The sequence below is a fragment of the Littorina saxatilis genome, linkage group LG8, assembly GCF_037325665.1.
Source record: "Littorina saxatilis isolate snail1 linkage group LG8, US_GU_Lsax_2.0, whole genome shotgun sequence".
Lineage (NCBI taxonomy): Eukaryota > Metazoa > Mollusca > Gastropoda > Littorinimorpha > Littorinidae > Littorina > Littorina saxatilis.
This window is the reverse complement of record NC_090252.1, coordinates 52,232,792-52,253,198: the sequence shown is the minus strand read 5'-3', so window position 1 is coordinate 52,253,198 and position 20,407 is coordinate 52,232,792. Positions and strand designations below refer to the sequence as shown.

The 20,407-nt window shown below is 42.9% G+C and overlaps 1 protein-coding gene across 1 annotated transcript in view; it reads left to right on the top strand.

The window, feature by feature from the left end:
* Positions 1-20,407, top strand: part of LOC138974726 (uncharacterized) — a 57,536-nt gene that overhangs the window by 9,245 nt on the left and 27,884 nt on the right. The window contains exons 2-3 of the mRNA XM_070347450.1: positions 6,130-6,246; positions 7,381-7,497. Of these exons, the coding sequence (XP_070203551.1) occupies positions 6,130-6,246; positions 7,381-7,497 (234 nt within the window). The remainder of the gene's footprint in view (positions 1-6,129; positions 6,247-7,380; positions 7,498-20,407) is intronic.

Here is a 20,407-nt window from a genome sequence, read left to right as displayed (position 1 = left end):
AAGCATATATTGAGAAAAATGGCCGACGCATGGTTCCGGTTTACACATCTGTACCACGCGGCGATGTTTCTATCGACAACAGCATACACTGACAACTTAAAAAGCTGTTTCAACAACTGTGTTGTGAAATCGAATGCACTTGGAGTCAGTTTTTCTTCCAAAGTCAGAAAGCGTGTAGCGGTGTGCATGTCTGCGCGAACATGATGCGCGTAAGAAGTTTGTCTGCTATCAAAACCTGAGATCAACGCATCGACGCAAAAACTGTCATTTTGTAAGTTTGGAACAACAAATCAAGGTCATAACAGCTATATAATCGCTATTATGTTTTCAGCGTAGCAATAGGGTCCGATATTTAGACTCGAACAAGCATAATGCGACTCGTCTTCGACTCGTCGCATTATACTTGTCTCGTCTAAATATCGGACCCTATTGCTACGCTGAAAACACAATAGCTGGTAATAGTGAGGCTTGGCAAGAAGAATAAATAAACAAGTCGCGTAAGGCGAAAATACAACATTTAGTCAAGTAGCTGTCGAACTCACAGAATGAAACTGAACGCAATGCCATTTTTCAGCAAGACCGTATTATCCTTGGCATTCGATGTCAGTAACTGGAAATGTGCCCCACAAATTTGTGGGCTTATTTGTTGGATTAATGACATCGAATGCCAAGGATACCGTATACTCGTAGCATCGTCAGTCCACCGCTCATGGCAAAGGCAGTGAAATTGACAAGAAGAGCGGGGTAGTAGTTGCGCTAAGAAGGATAGCACGCTTTTCTGTACCTCTCATTGTTTTAACTTTCTGAGCGTGGTTTTAATCCAAACATATCATATCTATATGTTTTTGGAATCAGGAACCGACAAGGAATAAGATGAAAGTGTTTTTAAATTGATTTCGACAATTTAATTTTGATAATAATTTTTATATATTTAATTTTCAGAGCTTGTTTTTAATCCAAATATAACATATATATATTTATATGTTTTTGGAATCAGAAAATGATGTAAAATAAGATGAACGTAAATTTAGATCGTTTTATAATTTTTTTTATTTTTTTTTACAATTTTCAGATTTTTAATGACCAAAGTCATTTATTAATTTTTAAGCCACCAAGCTGAAATGCAATACCGAAGTTTGGGCTTCGTCGAAGATTACTTGACCAAAATTTTAACCAATTTGGTTGAAAAATGAGGGCGTGACAGTGCCGCCTCAACTTTCACGAAAAGCCGGATATGACGTCATCAAAGACATTTATCAAAAAAATGAAAAAAACGTTCGGGGATTTCATACCCAGGAACTCTCATGTCAAATGTCATAAAGATCGGTCCAGTAGTTTAGTCTGAATCGCTCTACACACACACACACACACACACACACACACACACACACACACACACACACACACACACGCACGCACGCACATACACCACGACCCTCGTCTCGATTCCCCCCTCTATGTTAAAACATTTTGTCAAAACTTGACTAAATGTAAAAATGGGATGGCGGCCAAATGGGATGGTGTCAAAATGGGATGTCGCGCAATTGTTATGACACGGTAGTAAAATGACGCTTGGCTTGTGAAATGTCGCGACAATGGGATGGGGGCAAAATGGAATGCGGTGAAACGGCATGGCGGCCAAATGGGATATGGTGTCAAAATGGGATGTCGCGCTATTGTTATGACATGTTAGTAAAATGACGTTTGGCTTGTGAAATGTCGCGAAAATGGGATGGGGCAAAAAATGGGACGGCGGCAAAATGGGATTGCACCAAAATGGGATGTGGAACTAAAACCACCCCCACCACTTAGCGTAGAGGCTCTAAACAAGAAAAATAATAATAATAAAAGGCATGCATTACTTTGTGGAATGCGATATTTTTCCATTTTTACATTTTTACAAATCGCGGTTTTAGGTTCGACGTGATTTGTAAAATATTTTTACATTTTTACAAATCACGGGTTACAGTATGGCCCTATAAAATGCAACTGGCTTTTTGGCTGTATCAGATATCGCAATCATGCCACGACTTGATGAAGGAGAGAGACAGCAAGCGATTGGGATGCTTTGAGCTGGCCAAAGCATTGAACGTGATGAACACTGAACGTTTTCCGAAATCATTGCGCTTGGACTCAGTCACTTTTTTTGAAAACTTGTCATTTCATGATGTTCTATTCAAAATCAATAAAGCGAAAGTTTATAAACACTAAAATGGCCAATAAATAAAATATTCAAACATTGAAAACATTCACCACTGAGTTGATTTTTTGTGATTTTTTAAAGTTCAGTTTGCGGAATTTATGCCTCTCGGTGTATAATGGCCCTGACACACAGCGCTACGTCCTTACCACGACCATGCAGATCACGCCGATCACGCCGATCTGAAAACGTTATCAAATCGGGGCATATCGCTGTCAAAATCCAGAGCGTGGCCAATCGTGGGCCAAACGTGGGAGGATCTCCATGAGCGTGGTTTGGTCGGGGTGGGATCTGCTAGATCGGGAAGCTGCACGCTGTCCCTACGCTTAATTTCAACTGCACAAAACAAGCGTAGCCGGGTCGTGGCGCAGTACAGTCTTGATATAGTTGTATTTGTATAAAATTTGCCATGTGCAGGATTTTGACGGCGATTATACCCCACCTTCGAAGATGAACGGACCTGAAGGTGGTTTTATCACGACCACAGAGATCTCACCACGATGCCACCACGCTGCTTCTTGTACGATAATGGCGTTCCCATTGCGTTCTTTATAAGACTTTGCCACGCTTTCTGTTGGCCACGACCCGAATTTTTTTACAAGAGTGGGAAGAGCGTGCAGCTTCCCGACCCCACCCCGATCAAACCACGCTCAAAGAGATCCTCCCACGTTTGGCCCACGATTGGCCACGCTCTCGGACAATTGTACAACTTGGTAGAAGCGGCGTCTGTGTGTAATTGGGGTGTAATGTTACCTTTACTTTCTACGGTTACACCCCATGTCGACGGGATGATGTTAGCGATCTCAGAATTTATCACTTGTTCGAACAACTTCTCACGCAAAAATCATGATGTCGACAAATATAGGAAATAGATTACACAACAACGTTCATCAAATAGCTTTGAACAAAAAAAACTCGTTTTCATGCGAAGAGTATCAAAACAGTTAGAATAAAAGTTGGTCTGTTATGCTCAATATTATTAATACCCATGAGTTTTCATAACACGTTCAATGACCTATGTATCGGGAGGAGAGGAGGCTGGAAGTGGCTAAACGGCCTCTCTCTCTCTCTCTCTCTCTCTCTCTCTCTCTCTCTCTCTCTCTCTCTCTCTCTCTCTCTCTCTCTCTCTCTCTCTCTCTCTCTCTCTCTCTCTCTCTCTCTCTCTCTCTCTCTCTCTCTCTCTCTCTCTCTCTCTCTCTCTCTCTCTCTCTCTCTCTCTCTCTCTGTCCAGAGAGATATGTGGGAGGTGTGTTTATAACCTGCCCAGTTATATAGTGCTATATGCCTTATGTCAAATCAATGTCTTGTTTGTATTATTGTTATGTACCACGCCTGAATTTCTCTATGAGATAATAAAGTATTCTTATTCTTATTCTTATTCTCTCTCTCTCTCGCTCTCTCTCTCTCTCTCTCTCTCTCTCTCTCTCTCTCTCTCAGACTCTCAGTCTGTCTGTCTCTGTCTCTGTCTCTCCCTCTCTGTCTCTCTCTCAGTCTATGTCTATCTCTCTCTCTTTCTTTCTCTCTCTCTCAGTCTCTGTCTCTCTCTCTGTCTGTCTCTCTCTCTCTGTCTCTCAGTCTCTCTCTCTCTCAGTCTCTCTGTCTCTCTCAGTCTCTCTGTCTCTGTCTCTCTCTCTGTCTCTCACTCTCTCTGTCTCTCTCTCTCTCTCTCTCTCTCTCTCTCTCTCTCTCTCTCTCTCTCTCTCTCTCTCTGTCCAGAGAGATATGTGGGAGGTGTGTTTATAACCTGCCCAGTTATATAGTGCTATATGCCTTATATGTAAAATCAATGTCTTGTTTGTATTATTGTTATGTACCACGCCTGAATTTCTCTATGAGATAATAAAGTATTCTTATTCTTATTCTTATTCTTATTCTTATTCTCTCTCTCTCTCGCTCTCTCTCTCTCTCTCTCTCTCTCTCTCTCTCTCTCTCTCTCTCTCTCTCAGACTCTCAGTCTGTCTGTCTCTGTCTCTGTCTCTCCCTCTCTGTCTCTCTCTCTCTCTCAGTCTATGTCTATCTCCCTCTCTTTCTTTCTCTCTCTCTCAGTCTCTGTCTCTCTCTCTGTCTGTCTCTCTCTCTGTCTCTCAGTCTCTCTCTCTCAGTCTCTCTGTCTCTCTCAGTCTCTCTGTCTCTGTCTCTCTCTCTGTCTCTCACTCTCTCTGTCTCTCTGTCTCTCTATCTCTCAGTATCTCTGTCTCTGTCTCTCTGTCTCTATCTCTCTCTCTCTCTCTCTCTGTCACTCTCTTTGTCTCTCTCTATCAGTCTCTCTGTCTCTGTCTCTGTCTCTGTCTCTCTCTGTCTCTCTCTGTCTCTCTCTCTCTGTCTCTCAGTCTCTCTGTCTCTCTCTCTGTCTGTCTGTCTGTCTGTCTCTCTCTCTCTGTCTGTCTCTGTCTGAAATATTGACTGCTGCATGCCTACATAATGCTAAATCTACCTGTCTTGGTAGGCTCACTGTGTGCTTGTTGAATGGCACTTAGTTGTGTGTATATTATTATTAGTATTATACATGTGTTCCTCCTTGTGCGTCTGCGTGTGAGTGCGCAAATGTGATTGCGTAATTAATGTTCCATTCTGTAATTGCTTTATTGATGTTCCATTCATGTATTTTCTACTACTTTTCTCATTTATTATTACTGTATGCTTGATGTTTCTATGATTCTAGTCGGGCGCACGCGTGAATATGTGTTTGTGTGAATGTAAAGGGCACATTGTAAGATTAAGCCTATGGCCTAAAATGTCTACCCTTTATGTGAATAAAATGTTCTAAGTCTAAGTCTAAGTCTAAGTCTCTCTCTCTCTCTCACACAGACACATACACACACACACGAACACACACACACACACACATACACACACACACACACTCACGCACGCACGCACGCACACACACGCACGCACGCACGCACACACAAACACACAAACACATATATACGCTCACACCGTCATATTCACACACCGTCATATTCACGTGAGAGGAAACGTTCCGATGTGCGGGTAGGACAGTTATTTACATTAGGTGAGCGACGTTGATATGATTAGCCAGACTCGTCTCGTGCACTGTGTGTGTGTATGTGTGCGTGTGTGTGTGTGTGTGTGTGTGTCTGTGTGTGTCTGTGTCTGTGTCCGCGTGTGTTCGTGTGCGTATGTTGCTGTGCGTGCGCGCGCGCCAATATTTGTTTGTGCGTGTGTGTTTGTTTATATGTGTGTGTGTGTGTGTATGAGTGCGTGAGTGTTTGTGTGTGTGTGTGTGTGTGTGTATATGTGTGTATATGTGTGTGTATATGTGTGTGTAAGTGCGTGTGTGTTTATGGGAGGGAGAAAGGACCGATCTGACCTTTTTGTTGTTGTTGAGAATTCAAGGTTGCTGTGGTATATATATATATATATATATAATATATATATATATATGTCCTCTCTTTTTCGGAAACAGTGCTCTCTCTCTCTCCTTTTGCATGGTCACTGCAGTCATTAATACAGTATCTCTCTCTCTCTCTCTCTGTCTCTCTCTCTTCTCTCTCTCTCTATTTCACTCTTTCTCTCTCACACACACTCTCAGTCTCACTCTCTCTCTCTTTTTCTTTCTCTCTCTCTCATTCTCACTCTCTCTCTCTCTCATTCTCTCTCACTCTCACACACTCTCTCTCTTTTTCTTTCTCTCTCTCTCTATCTCACTCTCTCTCTATATATCTCTCTCTCTCTCCTAAATTTTCCTATTCTCTCTCATCCACACACACACACACAACACACACACACCCAAACTCACACTCACACACACACACACACACACACACACACACACACACACACACACACACACACACACACACACACACACACACACACGAGTTATTTGACCCCAGTTAGGGTCAGTACATGTACGTGTTGTGTTTTTTTTTTTAACCTAACTAAATACAACCTGTTTCTTACAGACTCACAAAGGTGCCCAAGTGAAAACACGTGGGAATGCAGCAATGGTAATTGTATCTGGAGCGACAGGCGCTGTGATGGACAGGTTCAATGTGATGGCAGCGATGAACAAAACTGTAGTATGTATACTGAGTTTGTGATGCTGGTGTTAATGCCCGTCTCACAATATCCTTGCGTTGATGAACATTATGTATTCGGCAAAAAGGAGAAGAATGGACAGGACAAATATTGAATTTGAGAACTCTTACGAAACCGTGCGAGTGTTTTACGAATGGTTGTGAGTGCTTGCGAATTTCTGCTGATCATTGCGAATGCATACGAATTCTTTTACGAATTTCTTGCAAAGGTATTATTAATTTGCAAGATATCCTTAATGTTTTGGGGGCATCTTTAAGCTATCGCAGTCACTCGCAAGCGTTCGTAAGGCTTTCGAAACATTCTTATGGATTGCCAAGAAATTCGTGAACCATTCGCACTGTTATTATGAATTCGCAACCTTTAGCAAGATGTTCGCATCATTTGTTAGGACAAGACCTAACGAATGGTTGCGTCTGCCTTCCAAACGCTGCAAATGCATTGCGATGATTACGAATGGCTTGCGGATACTTGCGAGTATTGTTGCTAAAAAGTGAAAAATATGCCTTCCTTGCGAATTTAAGGAGCATGTTGCTAATGTTGACAACAACAGACGAATGGTGGCGAATACTTTAGAACATTTACGAATGTCTTGCGAACATGTCTAAATCATTGCGATTTATTGGCGAATTCTACTCCCAAGGGCAATTCGGCACTGTGTGAGAACAGCATTATATTTGCAACAACAGACGAATATATCTTGCGACCATATCCTGATCATTGCGATGTATTGGCGAATTCTACTTGCACGGGCAATTCGGCATTGTGTGAGGGCAGCATAAGGCATTTGGTTAAGTAGGATTGGGTTCACTGTGTGTGTGTGTGTGTGTGTGTGTGTGTGTGTGTGTGTGTGTATGTGTGTGTGTGTGTGTGTGTGTGAGAGAGAGAGAGAGAGAGAGAGAGAGAGAGGGGGGGACAGAGGGAGAGAGAGAGAGAGAGAGAGAGAGAGAGAGAGAGAGAGAGAGAGAGAGAGAGAGAGAGAGAGAGAGAGAGAGAGAGAGAGAGAGAGAGAGAGAGAGAGGGGATTCGCAAGGCTTGACTTACGGTACAACCATATTTTATCCTCTTTTAATTTGTTTATTGGATAATTGCTATTTTCCTTCCCTAATTATTTATAGGGGATTGGACGTGTACAGCGACGTATTGGAAGTGCAGTAATGACATTTGTATCTGGAAACCCGATCGCTGTGATGGAAGGATGGACTGCGACGATGGAAGTGACGAAAGAAACTGTGGTATGTTGCAAACAGAGAGACAAGACAAGGCAATTCAAGACAAATTCTTTATTTACATGGCAAAAACAACCAGGTAATTTTTGACTCACATGCGAAGCAAAAGTGAGTCTATGTACTCACCCGAGTCGTCCGTCCGTCCGTCCGGACGTCCGTCCGTCCGTCCGTCCGTCCGGACGTCCGTCCGTCCGTCCGTCCGTCCGGAAAACTTTAACGTTGGATATTTCTTGGACACTATTCAGTCTATCAGTACCAAATTTGGCAAGATGGTGTATGATGACAAGGCCCCAAAAAACATACATAGCATCTTGACCTTGCTTCAAGGTCAAGGTCGCAGGGGCCATAAATGTTGTCTAAAAAACAGCTATTTTTCACATTTTTCCCATTTTCTCTGAAGTTTTTGAGATTGAATACCTCACCTATATATGATATACTAGAGGAATACCCGGCTTCGCCGGGGTGAATCGCGAGACAGAGACAGACAGCGTGGCGGTTCATCACAATCACCTCTGCAAGCGAAGTCCTGTCAAACGGGATTGAGCATTTTAGAGCTTATTTCTTAGCCCTATATTATCTGTTGTGGCTTCTCAAATGCCAGAACATACAGACAGACGAAAGCCGCTAGACCCCATCACAAACAGAACTCTACAATCAACAGGTTTTTTCCCACACACACACACACAAACACACACACAGAGAAGCCGTATATATATATATGTATATCTATATCTATAAATATATAGAGATAGGTGAGAGTGTATTTTTTGCGTGGCTATAAATTGATTCGACCTTTTCACTTTGACAGTAAGAACAACTTACGGGTGCAAGGGAAGCGTTCTGGACAGCGCAGTGACATTCTAAAAATAGTACCTCAGAAACGGGAATTTGGGGTGAACGGCGCGACAGAGACAGACAGCGTGGCGGTTCACCACAATCACCTTTGAAAGGCGAAGTCCTGTCAAACGGGATTGAGAATTTTTGAGCTTATTTCTTAGCCCTATATCATCTGCTGTGGCTTCTCACATGCCAGAACATACAGACAGACAAAAGCCGCTAGACCCCATCACAAACAGAACTCTATAATACATAGGTTTTTGCCCACACACACACACAAACACACACACACACAGAGAAGCCGTATATATATATATGCATATCTGTATCTATAAATATATAGAGATAGGTGAGAGTGTATTTTTCGCGTGGCTATAAATTGATTCGACCTTTTCACTTTGACAGTAAGAACAACTTACGGGTGCAAGGGAAGCGTTGTGGACAGCGCAGTGGACAGCGCAGTGACATTCTAAAAATAATAGTAACTTACAACTGAACGGGAAAGCCACACGAAGGAAGGGAGATAAACGCCAAACACTGGAGAAGATAAGGAAGAGTTACTTATAATGGTGAAATGAACACAAAAACGAAAATGAGTTCAGCGCTGCGCGCTGAGAGCACGTGTTGAAATATCTCATCGATGATATTGTGTCCGGGGTGTAGCTGAATACGGTGTCCAAATTTGAAAAAGATCCACCGAGAACTTTGGCGTTGTGATGTGGTGTAGCGGCTATGGTGTGTCGGTATGGGGGCCCGGGTAAGCTGAGGTGGAACCAAAATAGCTGAGGTGGAACCAAAATCGGTTCCGCGCTGCGCGCTGAGAGCACGTGTTGAAATATCGACCAGGTTGTGTCGTGTCCCGGGTCTACTTGAATATGCCCACCAAATTTGAAGCAGATCCATCGAGAACTTTGGCCGTGCATCGCGCACAGACACACAGACACACAGATACACAGACAGACACACAGACACTAGTCGTATATATATATAGATAGGGCAAAGTAAGCCCCATCTTTTGATACCAGTTTGGTTTACCTTGCTTCAAGGTCAAGGTCACAGGAGCTCTTCAAAGTTGGATTGTATACATATTTTGAAGTGACCTTGACCCTGAACTATGGAAGATAACTGTTTCAAACTTAAAAATTATGTGGGGCACATGTTATGCTTTCATCATGAGACACATTTGGTCACATATGATCAAGGTCAAGGTCACTTTGACCCTTATGAAATGTGACCAAAATAAGGTAGTGAACCACTAAAAGTGACCATATCTCATGGTAGAAAGAGCCAATAAGCACCATTGTACTTCCTATGTCTTGAATTAACAGCTTTGTGTTGCATGACCTTGGATGACCTTGACCTTGGGTCAAGGTCACATGTATTTTGGTAGGAAAAATGTGTAAAGCAGTTCTTAGTGTATGATGTCATTGCTAGGTTTAGTTACCCTAAAGGTCGAGGTCAAGCATGTGAGTCGTATGGGCTTTGCCCTTCTTGTTTCTTGTTTACACGCAGTTCTCGCCCACGAGACGGAGTAATCTTCTTTTTTTTTTCTCTCTCTTTTTTTTTCTTGTCTTTTTTTTTTCTCTTTATTTTATCTCTTTTCTCTTTTAGGAGATCAGACATCTAAGTAATCTTCTGATTATCTGTAATATGTTACCAGCAACAACCACAACAAAAACAAACAATCAAAAAACAAAAACATCATTATTATTGCACAATGAAATACTTCGAAAAACAAAAGAGTAAATGTCTGAGGGGGAGGAGGGGGGGGGGAGGGGTCTTCTGTGAATTGAGCAATAGAGTAAAACGAACGACAACGTTTCAGGTACACTAAGCACACAAAGTTAAGGATATTTTTTTCAGTGGTATAGCCCAGATGTTAAACAGCAGGTTTTTGTTGTAAGAAGCATTAACAGCTATTGTGTTTTCAGAGTAGCAATAGGGTCCGATATTTAGACGAGACAAGCATAATGCCGACGAGTCGAAGACGAGTCGCATTATACTTGTTCGAGTCTGAATATCGGACCCTATTGCTTCATACTTCATACTACTAACACAACAAGACTTTAGTTTAGTTAGGCGTGAGGTTTATTATCTTTCTGGAACCACTCAGTTACATCAGTGTACGTGCTAGGCTGGTCACAAGATGGCAGACAGTTTCCGTTGTTTTTTACACACGTGACCAATATTAATATTCATTAGATGACATCATGGAATTTCCCAAACATCTCCCTCCTTAAAAGGAAAATGCATTATTCTTAAATGTCTCTGTTATAGTGTCAATGTAATTTTCCAAATTTCTTTTTCAGACAGAAACACTTTCACAAAGTCAGTTTTCCAGTTGTCAGGTCCCTTGAAGCTCACTGCAAAGTCTTTGTTTTCAAACAAACAAACATCTAATTAGAAACAAGCTTAAAACGAAATTTTGCAAAATTATGATGAAAAGTTTCTTAAGATTCACTCTCCTCTCATACTCATCCAATCATCATTCTATATAATGCTTTCACTCTCTGTCATTCACATGCTTGCCCAGTTCTCCTTTCATCCTTTACTACTGAAAAACAAAGAAATTAAAAAGGAATACATCTTGGCATTAAATAGAACTTTACGCTCAATTCCAATGAAATTCTAAACTTGAACAAATGAAATTATAGAGAAAACTTCACGCATTCATAACCAAAGCTCTTGTTATCTTTACGAAAGAAAGAAAGAAAGATTAACGAAAGAAAGAAATCATAAGCTTTGATTCACTTCCGCCTGAAGTTCTATCGCATTATAAAACTTGAATTAACTAAACTTCACCACCAAGTGCTCAATGCACTTTACACCAATTTCACCACAATTTGCTCAGCTTTTCTGCCATCACACAATGGCAGCACACCCTTCTTCCTCCCTGTAACGGAGAGGCTTAGCAGCTGTGTAGCCACCAACTGCTCTGGTGATGTCCTTGGAATCTCCGATGTCCTTGGAATCAGATGATGAAGTGATGTCCTTTGAATCTGATGCTGCTGGGGAATGTTCTGGTGAAACAGGAATGATGTCACGACGCGGCGATGGGATTTGCTGCAGATGTTTTCTGTTTCGCCGGAGGACACCTGTAGAGGGTGAGTTAATCAGGTAAGTACGGTTATCAGCATTAGCTGCCACAACTGTTGCTTGCTTCTTCTAAGTGCTTTCAGCGTCTTGACCAGCACTTGATCACCTGGTACCAGCTTTGACAGAGGTGTAGCTCCGTGCCTCTTGTCATAACTGAACTTGTAGTTGTCTTTCGCCTGTTGATCTGCTTGCTGGATGTCTGCATCGCTGACTGGTCGTGGAACCAAAACTTCCGGAAGCACCGGAAGTCGCGTACGCAGCTGCCTGCCCATCAGCGCCTGTGACGGACTGACCCCTGTACTGCTGTGCGTTGTAGCTCTGTAGTTGAACAGAGCTATGTCTGGCGATGACTGTCGCAGAATCTTCTTGGCGATCTTCACACCGCTTTCAGCTTCCCCGTTTGCCTGAGGGAAAACTGGACTGCTCGTACTGGTACGAAAGTCAAACTCTTTGGCGAAATCCCTGAATTCCTTGCTCTGGAACTGGGTAACGTTTTCAGATTTCACAATTTCTGGGAACCCATGTGTCATGAAGATCGATCGTAGCTTTGCAATAACTGCTGCTGATGTGGTACTGGTCAGACGAAGAATTTCCAGCCACCTGGAGTAATAGTCAACAACCACCATGTAGTCTTTTCCCTCAAATGAGAGAAGGTCCATCCCTAGCTGTTGCCAGGGCCGCTCTGGAAGCACTGTTGGTTTCAGTGGCTCACTCCGCTGGCTTGGTCGATGTTGTCTGCATTCACTGCAATTTTCAATGAATGTCTTCAAATCTCGGCTGAGACCTGGCCACCACACACTCATTTGTGCTCTCTCACGACATTTGTGGAGACCTTGGTGAGATTCATGCAGCTTCTTCAGGAGATCTGGACGTTCACTCACTGGGATGACGACTCTCTTTCCACACACCAGTAAGCCCCTGATGAGTGAAAGTTCTCCCTGTACTTGATGGTAGGCCTGCAAATTAGCTGACACCGACTGAGGCCAACCATTGCAGACATACTGGATCACTTGCTGAAGTTCAGCGTCATGGACCGTTGCTGCTCTCAGGACGTCGAGGCGACTCTCGGCGATGGGCCAAGACTCTTCCACAAAATCCACGTACGCCGACACAACCTCACTCTCAAGTCTTTGTCTTCTTTTGTGACTGTCAGCGGACTTCTTGAAAGTGCATCTGCTATGACGAGGGTTTTTCCAGGCACATGCTGCACTTTCGCATTGAATCGCATCAATCTCAGGAGGAGTCTCTGACACCTAACTGGTGCACGATCCAAATCCTTTGAGGTCATCAAAGGAACGAGTGGCTTGTGGTCAGTCAGCAGATCAAAACTGTCCAAGCCAATCAGGTACTTTGCAAATTTTTCGCAAGCTCATGTCGACGCCAAACATTATTTCCCAATCTGAGCATAACGTTTGTCTGCGTCTGTGAGTGTTCTGGATGCGTACGCAATCGGTACTAGCTGACCACCTTTCCACTGCATAAGTGTGGCTCCCATTCCGTAGCTACTACTGTCTGCACTCACTAATGTCTTCCTGTCTGGGTGGTAGAACTCCAGTGCTGAAGTCGATGAAATCTTCTTTTTCACCGCCTCGAACGCCTTCTGCTGTTCATCTCTCCAAGCCCACGCTGTATCTGCTTTCATTAAGTCTGTGATGGGCTTCAGATCGGTTGCTAGCCCAGGGACAAACTTACTGAGGTAGTTAAACATACCACACACAGTTCTGAGTTCTGTCAGTTATGATGGAGGCTGCATATCTGTGATTGCCTTGACTTTCTCCGGATCTGGACGAACTCCGTGTTCGCTGATGATGTGCCCGAAGTATTTCACTTCTGTCTTCTTGAACTTGCACTTTTCTCTGTTCAGTTTCAGTCCTCTTTCTTCTATCCTCTTGAGAGGACCGGGACGGTTGGCCTAGTGGTAAGGCGTCCGCCCCGTGATCGGGAGGTCGTGGGTTCGAACCCCGGCCGGGTCATACCTAAGACTTTAAAATTGGCAATCTAGTGGCTGCTCCGCCTGGCGTCTGGCATTATGGGGTTAGTGCTAGGACTGGTTGGTCCGGTGTCAGAATAATGTGACTGGGTAAGACATGAAGCCTGTGCTGCGACTTCTGTCTTGTGTGTGGCGCACGTTATATGTCAAAGCAGCACCGCCCTGATATGGCCCTTCGTGGTCGGCTGGGCGTTAAGCAAACAAACAAACAAAAATCCTCTTGAGAACTGCATCCAGTCTTCTGTCATGCTCTTCTTCGGTACGACCAAAAATGATCGTGTCATCCATGATGGCGTCGCAACCCTCCAGACCTTCTAGTGTCTCCTTCATCTTGGTCTGGAAACACTCGGGCCCCAGAGAGATGCCCATCGGAACTCGCTGGAACGCAAAACGACCAAACGGAGTCATGAATGTGGTGAGAAGAGAGCTGTCTTCCTGCAGAGGAATCTGGAAGAATCCTGATGAAGCGTCTAGGGTCGTGAAGAACTTTGACCCTACCATTTTCGGTGCAATGTCATCAAGATTTGGTAGCATGCAGTGGGGTCGCTTCACTCCTTCATTCAGTCTTTTGAAGTCGACACAGATTCTCACACTCTCATTTGGTTTGACGACTGGGACCATGGGCGCACACCAATCAGTTGTCTCTTTCACTTCTTTAATGATGCCTGCTGCTTGCATTCTCTCAAGCTCTGCCTTCACCTTCTTCTGTAAAGGAAATGGAACGCGACGTGCAGTTGTCACACAGTATGGTTGGGTTCCAGGTTTCATGTTGATTTTGACTGGTTCTGTCTTCAGAAGGCCTGTTTTTCCAAAAACATCAGCATGAATTTCTTCCAGACGTTTGACAAGACCCATTTTCTCTGCTGCATTTCTGCTCAGGAGATTGTTACCTAGGCTGTTCCTGACAACAATCACTCTGAACTTGAATGTCTGGCCTTTCAAGTTTGTCTTTGCAAAGAATTCTCCTTTTGTACTTAGTCTTCCTCCTGGAGAGCTCAACTGTACGCGTGTAACTGACAGCTTTGGTTTGTTCTTGAAACGATCAAAGGTCTTCTCATTGATGATAGTCAGATCTGCTCCTGTGTCGATCTTGAACTGGACATCAATGTCTTTGATTTTCAGAACTGTCGTCCAAGGTTTTGAGTTGTCAGCAATCACCGAATCCTCAAAAAACTCATCCTCTTCATGTTCTGTCTCAACCTCACGAACGCTGCGGCACATACGAGCAAAAGGTCCTTTGCGCTTACATCGCCTGCATTGCTGTCCGCGTGCTGGACACTGTCCATCTTTAGGATGGTCTCTGCCACATTTCCCACACTCTTGACCATCACTGTGCTGAGAAAACTGTGAAAAACTGCGACCTCGCGGATTTCTGGCACTTTGGGCATCGTTTAAAACTTCTTGACTGCCCCTCATATGTCTTTGTTCACCTGTCAAACTGTTTTGACCGCCCCTCGTATGCTGTCGGAACTTTCCACTCCGAAATCTAGATCTGCCCCTGACGGAGTCAACAGACGTTTTTCCTTGGCCTCGTTGCTCCTGAATCTGCGATTTTATCAGTTCATTTTGACGAGCGAACTGAACTGCCTTTGGTAATGTCAAAGTGCTTTCGAGTTGCAGTTTTTCTGATACCTCCGGATCACGTATGCCCAACACTTGTCTGTCTCTGATCGTATTTTCTTTGTCGGCAAACTCACAGTTTTCCGAGAGTTCGTATAACTGGCGCACATACTCTTCGATGCTTTCATCTTCCCGCTGATTGCGTTTGTGGAACGTAGCTCTCTCATGGATGACATTTTTCTGTGGTAGAAAGTATTGGTTATATTTCTCTAGCACCACATCAACATTTTTCGCGTCATCGGGTGCTAATTCGAAACGCTCGAAAATCCTTTCTGCATCCGACCCCATGCTATAAATAAGGCTACTAACCTGTACCTCTTCGTCTTTTTTAAAGAGTTCGCTCGCGCTTCTGAAGCGTTGAAACGTGCCACGCCACTGCGGCCAGTTTGCCGGTTCTCTGAAGTTGAAATTTGCAGGTGGTTTGAAAGCCATTGTCACTGTCACTGTCACTGTGTTCCTAGAATTCCTCTACTTTCTGACACCATGTGTTGGATGCTGTAGTTTCACTTCATACTACTAACACAACAAGACTTTAGTTTAGTTAGGCGTGAGGATTTGAGCAATAAGTGGGTTTGACGTCACAGGTTCTTGACCACGCCTTCCGTCAAAAATGGCGTTTTTTTACGACAAGATTCACTTTCAACCGTCGAAACGGTGACTTAAACTGAACGATGTTGAAATGTTAAGACACCAGACAGTTTTTATTTGTGTCTTACCTAACATATCATACACATTATCGTTTCAATCCGCGGTGCAGTCAAGCTGATCTAGCGTGTGAAAGAGAGCGACCACATTCCAGGAAAACGGCACGAAATCCTGGTTTTTGATGGTGTTTTTTGCTGGGTAGCTGCAGTTGGTATGTAATAAATTCAAAACTACACATAGCAGACTCTCCAAATGTCACAGAAAGATGACAAAGACCCTTATCCTCACCCGTATTCAGTACTTAGATAAAACAGAACCCGAGAATAGACGTTGTAACGGTTTTCCGTTCAATTTTGTAAACGTCCGTAACGTACGTCCTAGTTTGTAAGGAATGGTGCCATTGCATGTGTGCCAAGTTTCAGAAACATTTTTTGACGGACTCAAAAGTTATATCCGTTTGAAAAGAGGTAAAAAAAATACTGACTCAGCTGTCTTTCGCGCAAATCTTTTTTAGTACACTTTCTTTAATACTAGAGACATCCAGATTTGCCTTCGTCAAACGTTCGTGAGTTCCGATCTTCGCGAGTTTGTTGAAGTGGTGACGTCACATCCCGTCACGGTCACCACTTTCCAATTTCGGTCCAGATCTACGCGAGGTTCTTCGTGCGCGTTCGTCTGTTTTTCGAAACAGTGATGACGAGTAGTGTTATATATGACGAGTCTTTTTTATCGGAATATTCCAGACATCTGAATATGCTGGGTACACAAGCAACACTGAAAAATTTTCTGAAAAGCGAACCACACGCGGCACTGGCACACGGTAGGATATGTCGCCCGTCGACTCAAGTTCTGAGTTTTGTGTGGGTATCCGTGTTCATGCACTAGGCCTCCAAAATGAACAGTTTACAGATGCACAGTCTACAGAAGCGTCGTAAAGATATTAAACTTTATTACCGATTCAGTGCCCCATATGGCTTTTTGACCAATCAGGACGGATTCTAGGTGACCCTCTAAATGTTATAACGTTCAGGCAGGGACCCTTTTTGTTTATCACGCTAAAAATTAACAAGACAAAGTAAAAATGTAATTCAACAATATCAGCGTGATTTATTCTAAAGAATGACACTTCAAATGCTGTCAGATAATACTCTCGTTATCTAAAAAAATACCGAAAAGCGAGTTTTGTCGGTGGGTGCGTTACGGAACAGCAAGGCACCGCCCATTGTCTGAGTGTGCAATGCCGACCACTCACTTGAAATCTAAATGATCAAAGTTCGCAAAAATCAAGTGAAATTGCGTCACTCGCTTTACATGAAATGTATCTTTTCGTCATTTCCCATCCGTCTGGAGTGGGTTCTAAATCTGTCGCTCTCTGTTCAACGAGAAAAAGCCAAGAAACCGAAACGCATGTTCAACATGGTTTATCTTGTGAGATTGTTGTGTGTCAAAGGCATTTGACCTGTGAATATTCATCACGTCAGGTGTGTTACTCTGATTGGCTGACTCATGTCACGAGAATTCTTTGACTGACAGGCATAATCAGGTAGAAGCCCTCAAGTTCCCATTGCGGCTGTTCTGTCTAATTCGCGGGGTCGCTTTGAAATTTCTGTTGGTCGAATTAATCGGTAATAAAACCGTTATTTCTGATATGCTGACTGCCTAAAAGGCTCATGCTTGATATCTTTTTTCTCCACCACTCTAGCCTGAGCGATCAGCGAGAGCAGACGTATGATTTGGGCTCCAGTGTTCAGTCACCCGTGAACGGGTGGGCAGCGTCCAACTCTTGTGTGTTTTACTGCTGTGCCGTGACGATGCTGTGACTTGTTATCTGACTCACTCATGGACCCCTAATTGTGGTGATAGTTTAGCTAGTGTCGCCCATCAGTTTTAGGGCATGTGTGTGTTAGGGGGTTAGGCCACTCAGTTAGGCCAGTATGTGATAAGCGACATAATCCATGTAGATTCAATATCATTTAAATCAAGAACGTTCTTGTGCAAAGTCCGCTAAGCTAGCTAACAGCGCAGTACGGCCAATCATCGATTCGAGGAAACCAACAAGATCCGAGGACAAACAGGGGTTTGCTTTTGATTTTGTTACCTTTATTTCTATTTTAGCAACTCTTCCCAATTGCCTGTGTGAGTGAGCGTGTGTTGTACTGTCTACCGTAGAACCCGCCGTAATTCCCGCCGTAATTTACGAGTTTACAAATATACCGTATTTGTTGATTTGCTGATATATTTTGTTGATAAAGAACTTGTGTTGCAGACATAGACCGTGTTGTCATAGTTTGTTATTTTGATACAGTTTTTAGGGTGGAATAGATAGGGAAAAGTCAGTTTATAGAGATAACTGGGTTGGTTTCTATTTTTTAAATCTTTTTTTAAGAAAAGACACCATTTGATATTCGGTCGTTATTCCTCTTTTACATCCGTAAGTTTGATTCAGTAGAAAGATATTTAAGGGTAATGTTTTGAATATAATCAGAAAAATTGCACGCCGATAGTCTTATTGCAACGTCTTTTGGTCAAAAGTTCCTCTTTTTATATTTAGTCAAGTTTTGACTAAATGTTTTAACGTAGAGGGGGGAATCGAGACGAGGGTCGTGGTGTATGTGTGAGTGTGTGTGTGTGTGTGTGTGTGTGTGTGTCTGTGTGTCTGTGTGTGTGTGTCTGTGTGTGTGTGTAGAGCGATTCAAACTAAACTACTTGGCCGATCTTTATGAAATTTGACATGAGAGTTCCTGGGTATAATATCCCCGGATATTTTTTTTTATTTTTTTCGATAAATACCTTTGATGACGTCATATCCGGCTTTTTGTAAAAGTTGAGGCGGCACTGTCACACCCTCATTTTTCAACTAAATTGATTGAGATTTTGGCAAAGCAATCTTCGACAAAGGCCGGGGTTTGGTATTGCATTTCAGCTTGGTGGCTTAAAAACTAATGAGTGAGTTTGGTCATTAAAAATCGGAAACTTGTAATTAAAATTATTTTTTTTATTAAACGATCCAAAAACAATTTCATTTTATTCTTCGTCATTTTTTGATTCCAAAAACATATACATATGTTATATTTGGATTAAAAACAATCTCTGAAAATTAAAAATATAAAAATTATGATCAAAATTAAATTTCCGAAATCGTTTTAAAAACTATTTCATCTTATTCCTTGTCGGTTCCTGATTCCAAAAACATATAGATATGATATGTTTGTATTCAAAACACGCGCAGAAAGTTAAAACGAAGAGAGGTACAGTAAAGCGTGCTATGAAGCACAGCGCAATCGCTACCGCGACAAACAGGCTCGTCACTTTCACTGCCTTTTGCACTAGCGGCGGACTACGCTCAGTTTCATTCTGTGAGTTCCACAGCTTGACTAAATGTAGTAATTTCGCCTTACGCGACTTGTTTAAATTTTGCTTGAGTTTCATTGTTTTTTTGTGTGCACGTTTTGTGTATAAGGTAGAGGAGGATTATTTACATAAATTAGTCCAGTATTACACACTTTTCTGGTTTTATTTGTAGACAAGACAAAATAAAAATTCAAAATAAATAAAACTCTTTGAACCAGTTTAAGCAGTGCCATTTTATTTGTTTGTTTATAGTAACGGTTGGTTTAACTTTAGTTTGGGGGTTAGATACTGGTGTAGATTGTCACTGTATGCTTCTTTCTTTTTAGTTTTCTCAGAGCCGCTTAGCAAGTCTGTGCCCAAGGCAGTTTAAAAAGTTTGTAAAGGGCCCAAAGTTTTATCTTTTGAGTTTGCAAGTGACAGGTGTCAGTTGCATAGACAATTGTTTTGAAGAGTCTTTGTTTGGTATGCATGAGTGCCCCTCCCCTAGTAGGTCATTGTCGTTGAAGTCACTGGTCACACCTCGCTGAACACACGCCTTTCACCCAGTCACTCCTTACAACACAAAGAAACACACACATCTCAGCGCCAGGGCTTCTAATTGTCGTGTCACCTGCGACGTCTTTGTTCTTGTGGTGTTCTTTTTACATCAGTTTGTCCAAGAGGAAAAGCTACCCCTGCTCTCCTTTATCTCTCTAAGGGGTACTCTGCGCACCTTGTTCCTTTTCCATTCTCCCCCTGACTATTCTTCTTGTCCCATTTCCTTTTCCACCTCAGTAGCTTAGAAACAATAGCTCGCCCTCTGACAGGTGACACAACAATAAGCGCCATGGCCCACAGCCTGCGCTCCAGCCAAGCACCATCTCCCCTCAGGGAGGAAACAACCTCGTCCCAAGGTGCTAGCAGGGCTGGGCGAGACAAAGACCCGGAGACCAAGCTGCTCCCCTCCCCTCCAGCCTGGCTGGATGGGGGAGTGGAGGAACAGCTGCCGGGGCGGTTGTCTCCCCTGTCCTCTGCACATACATTCTTATCTTAGTTATTATGTATTCATTGTTAGCAAACATCGGCATTATTCATGTTTTACTTTAAACGCAATCATTGTTATTTATAGATCACAGGCACTTGATGTAAGTAGGTCACACACGTGTAAATGTTGTGCCCAGTCCTTGTTTTTGTTTCTGTTATTATTTTAGTTAGCAGGTCTAGTTGAGCACGTATTAAGTATCATGTACCCACTACTAGTCATTGTGCATTTTAGTTAATGGACTGATGATGTCATTTGTATGGAGTCGACGCACGTGCGAGGATATGTATGTGTGGGAGGGGGGGGGGGGGGGGCGCGGGAGATGGAAGCTTGCTGTATGTTATGTAATGTATATA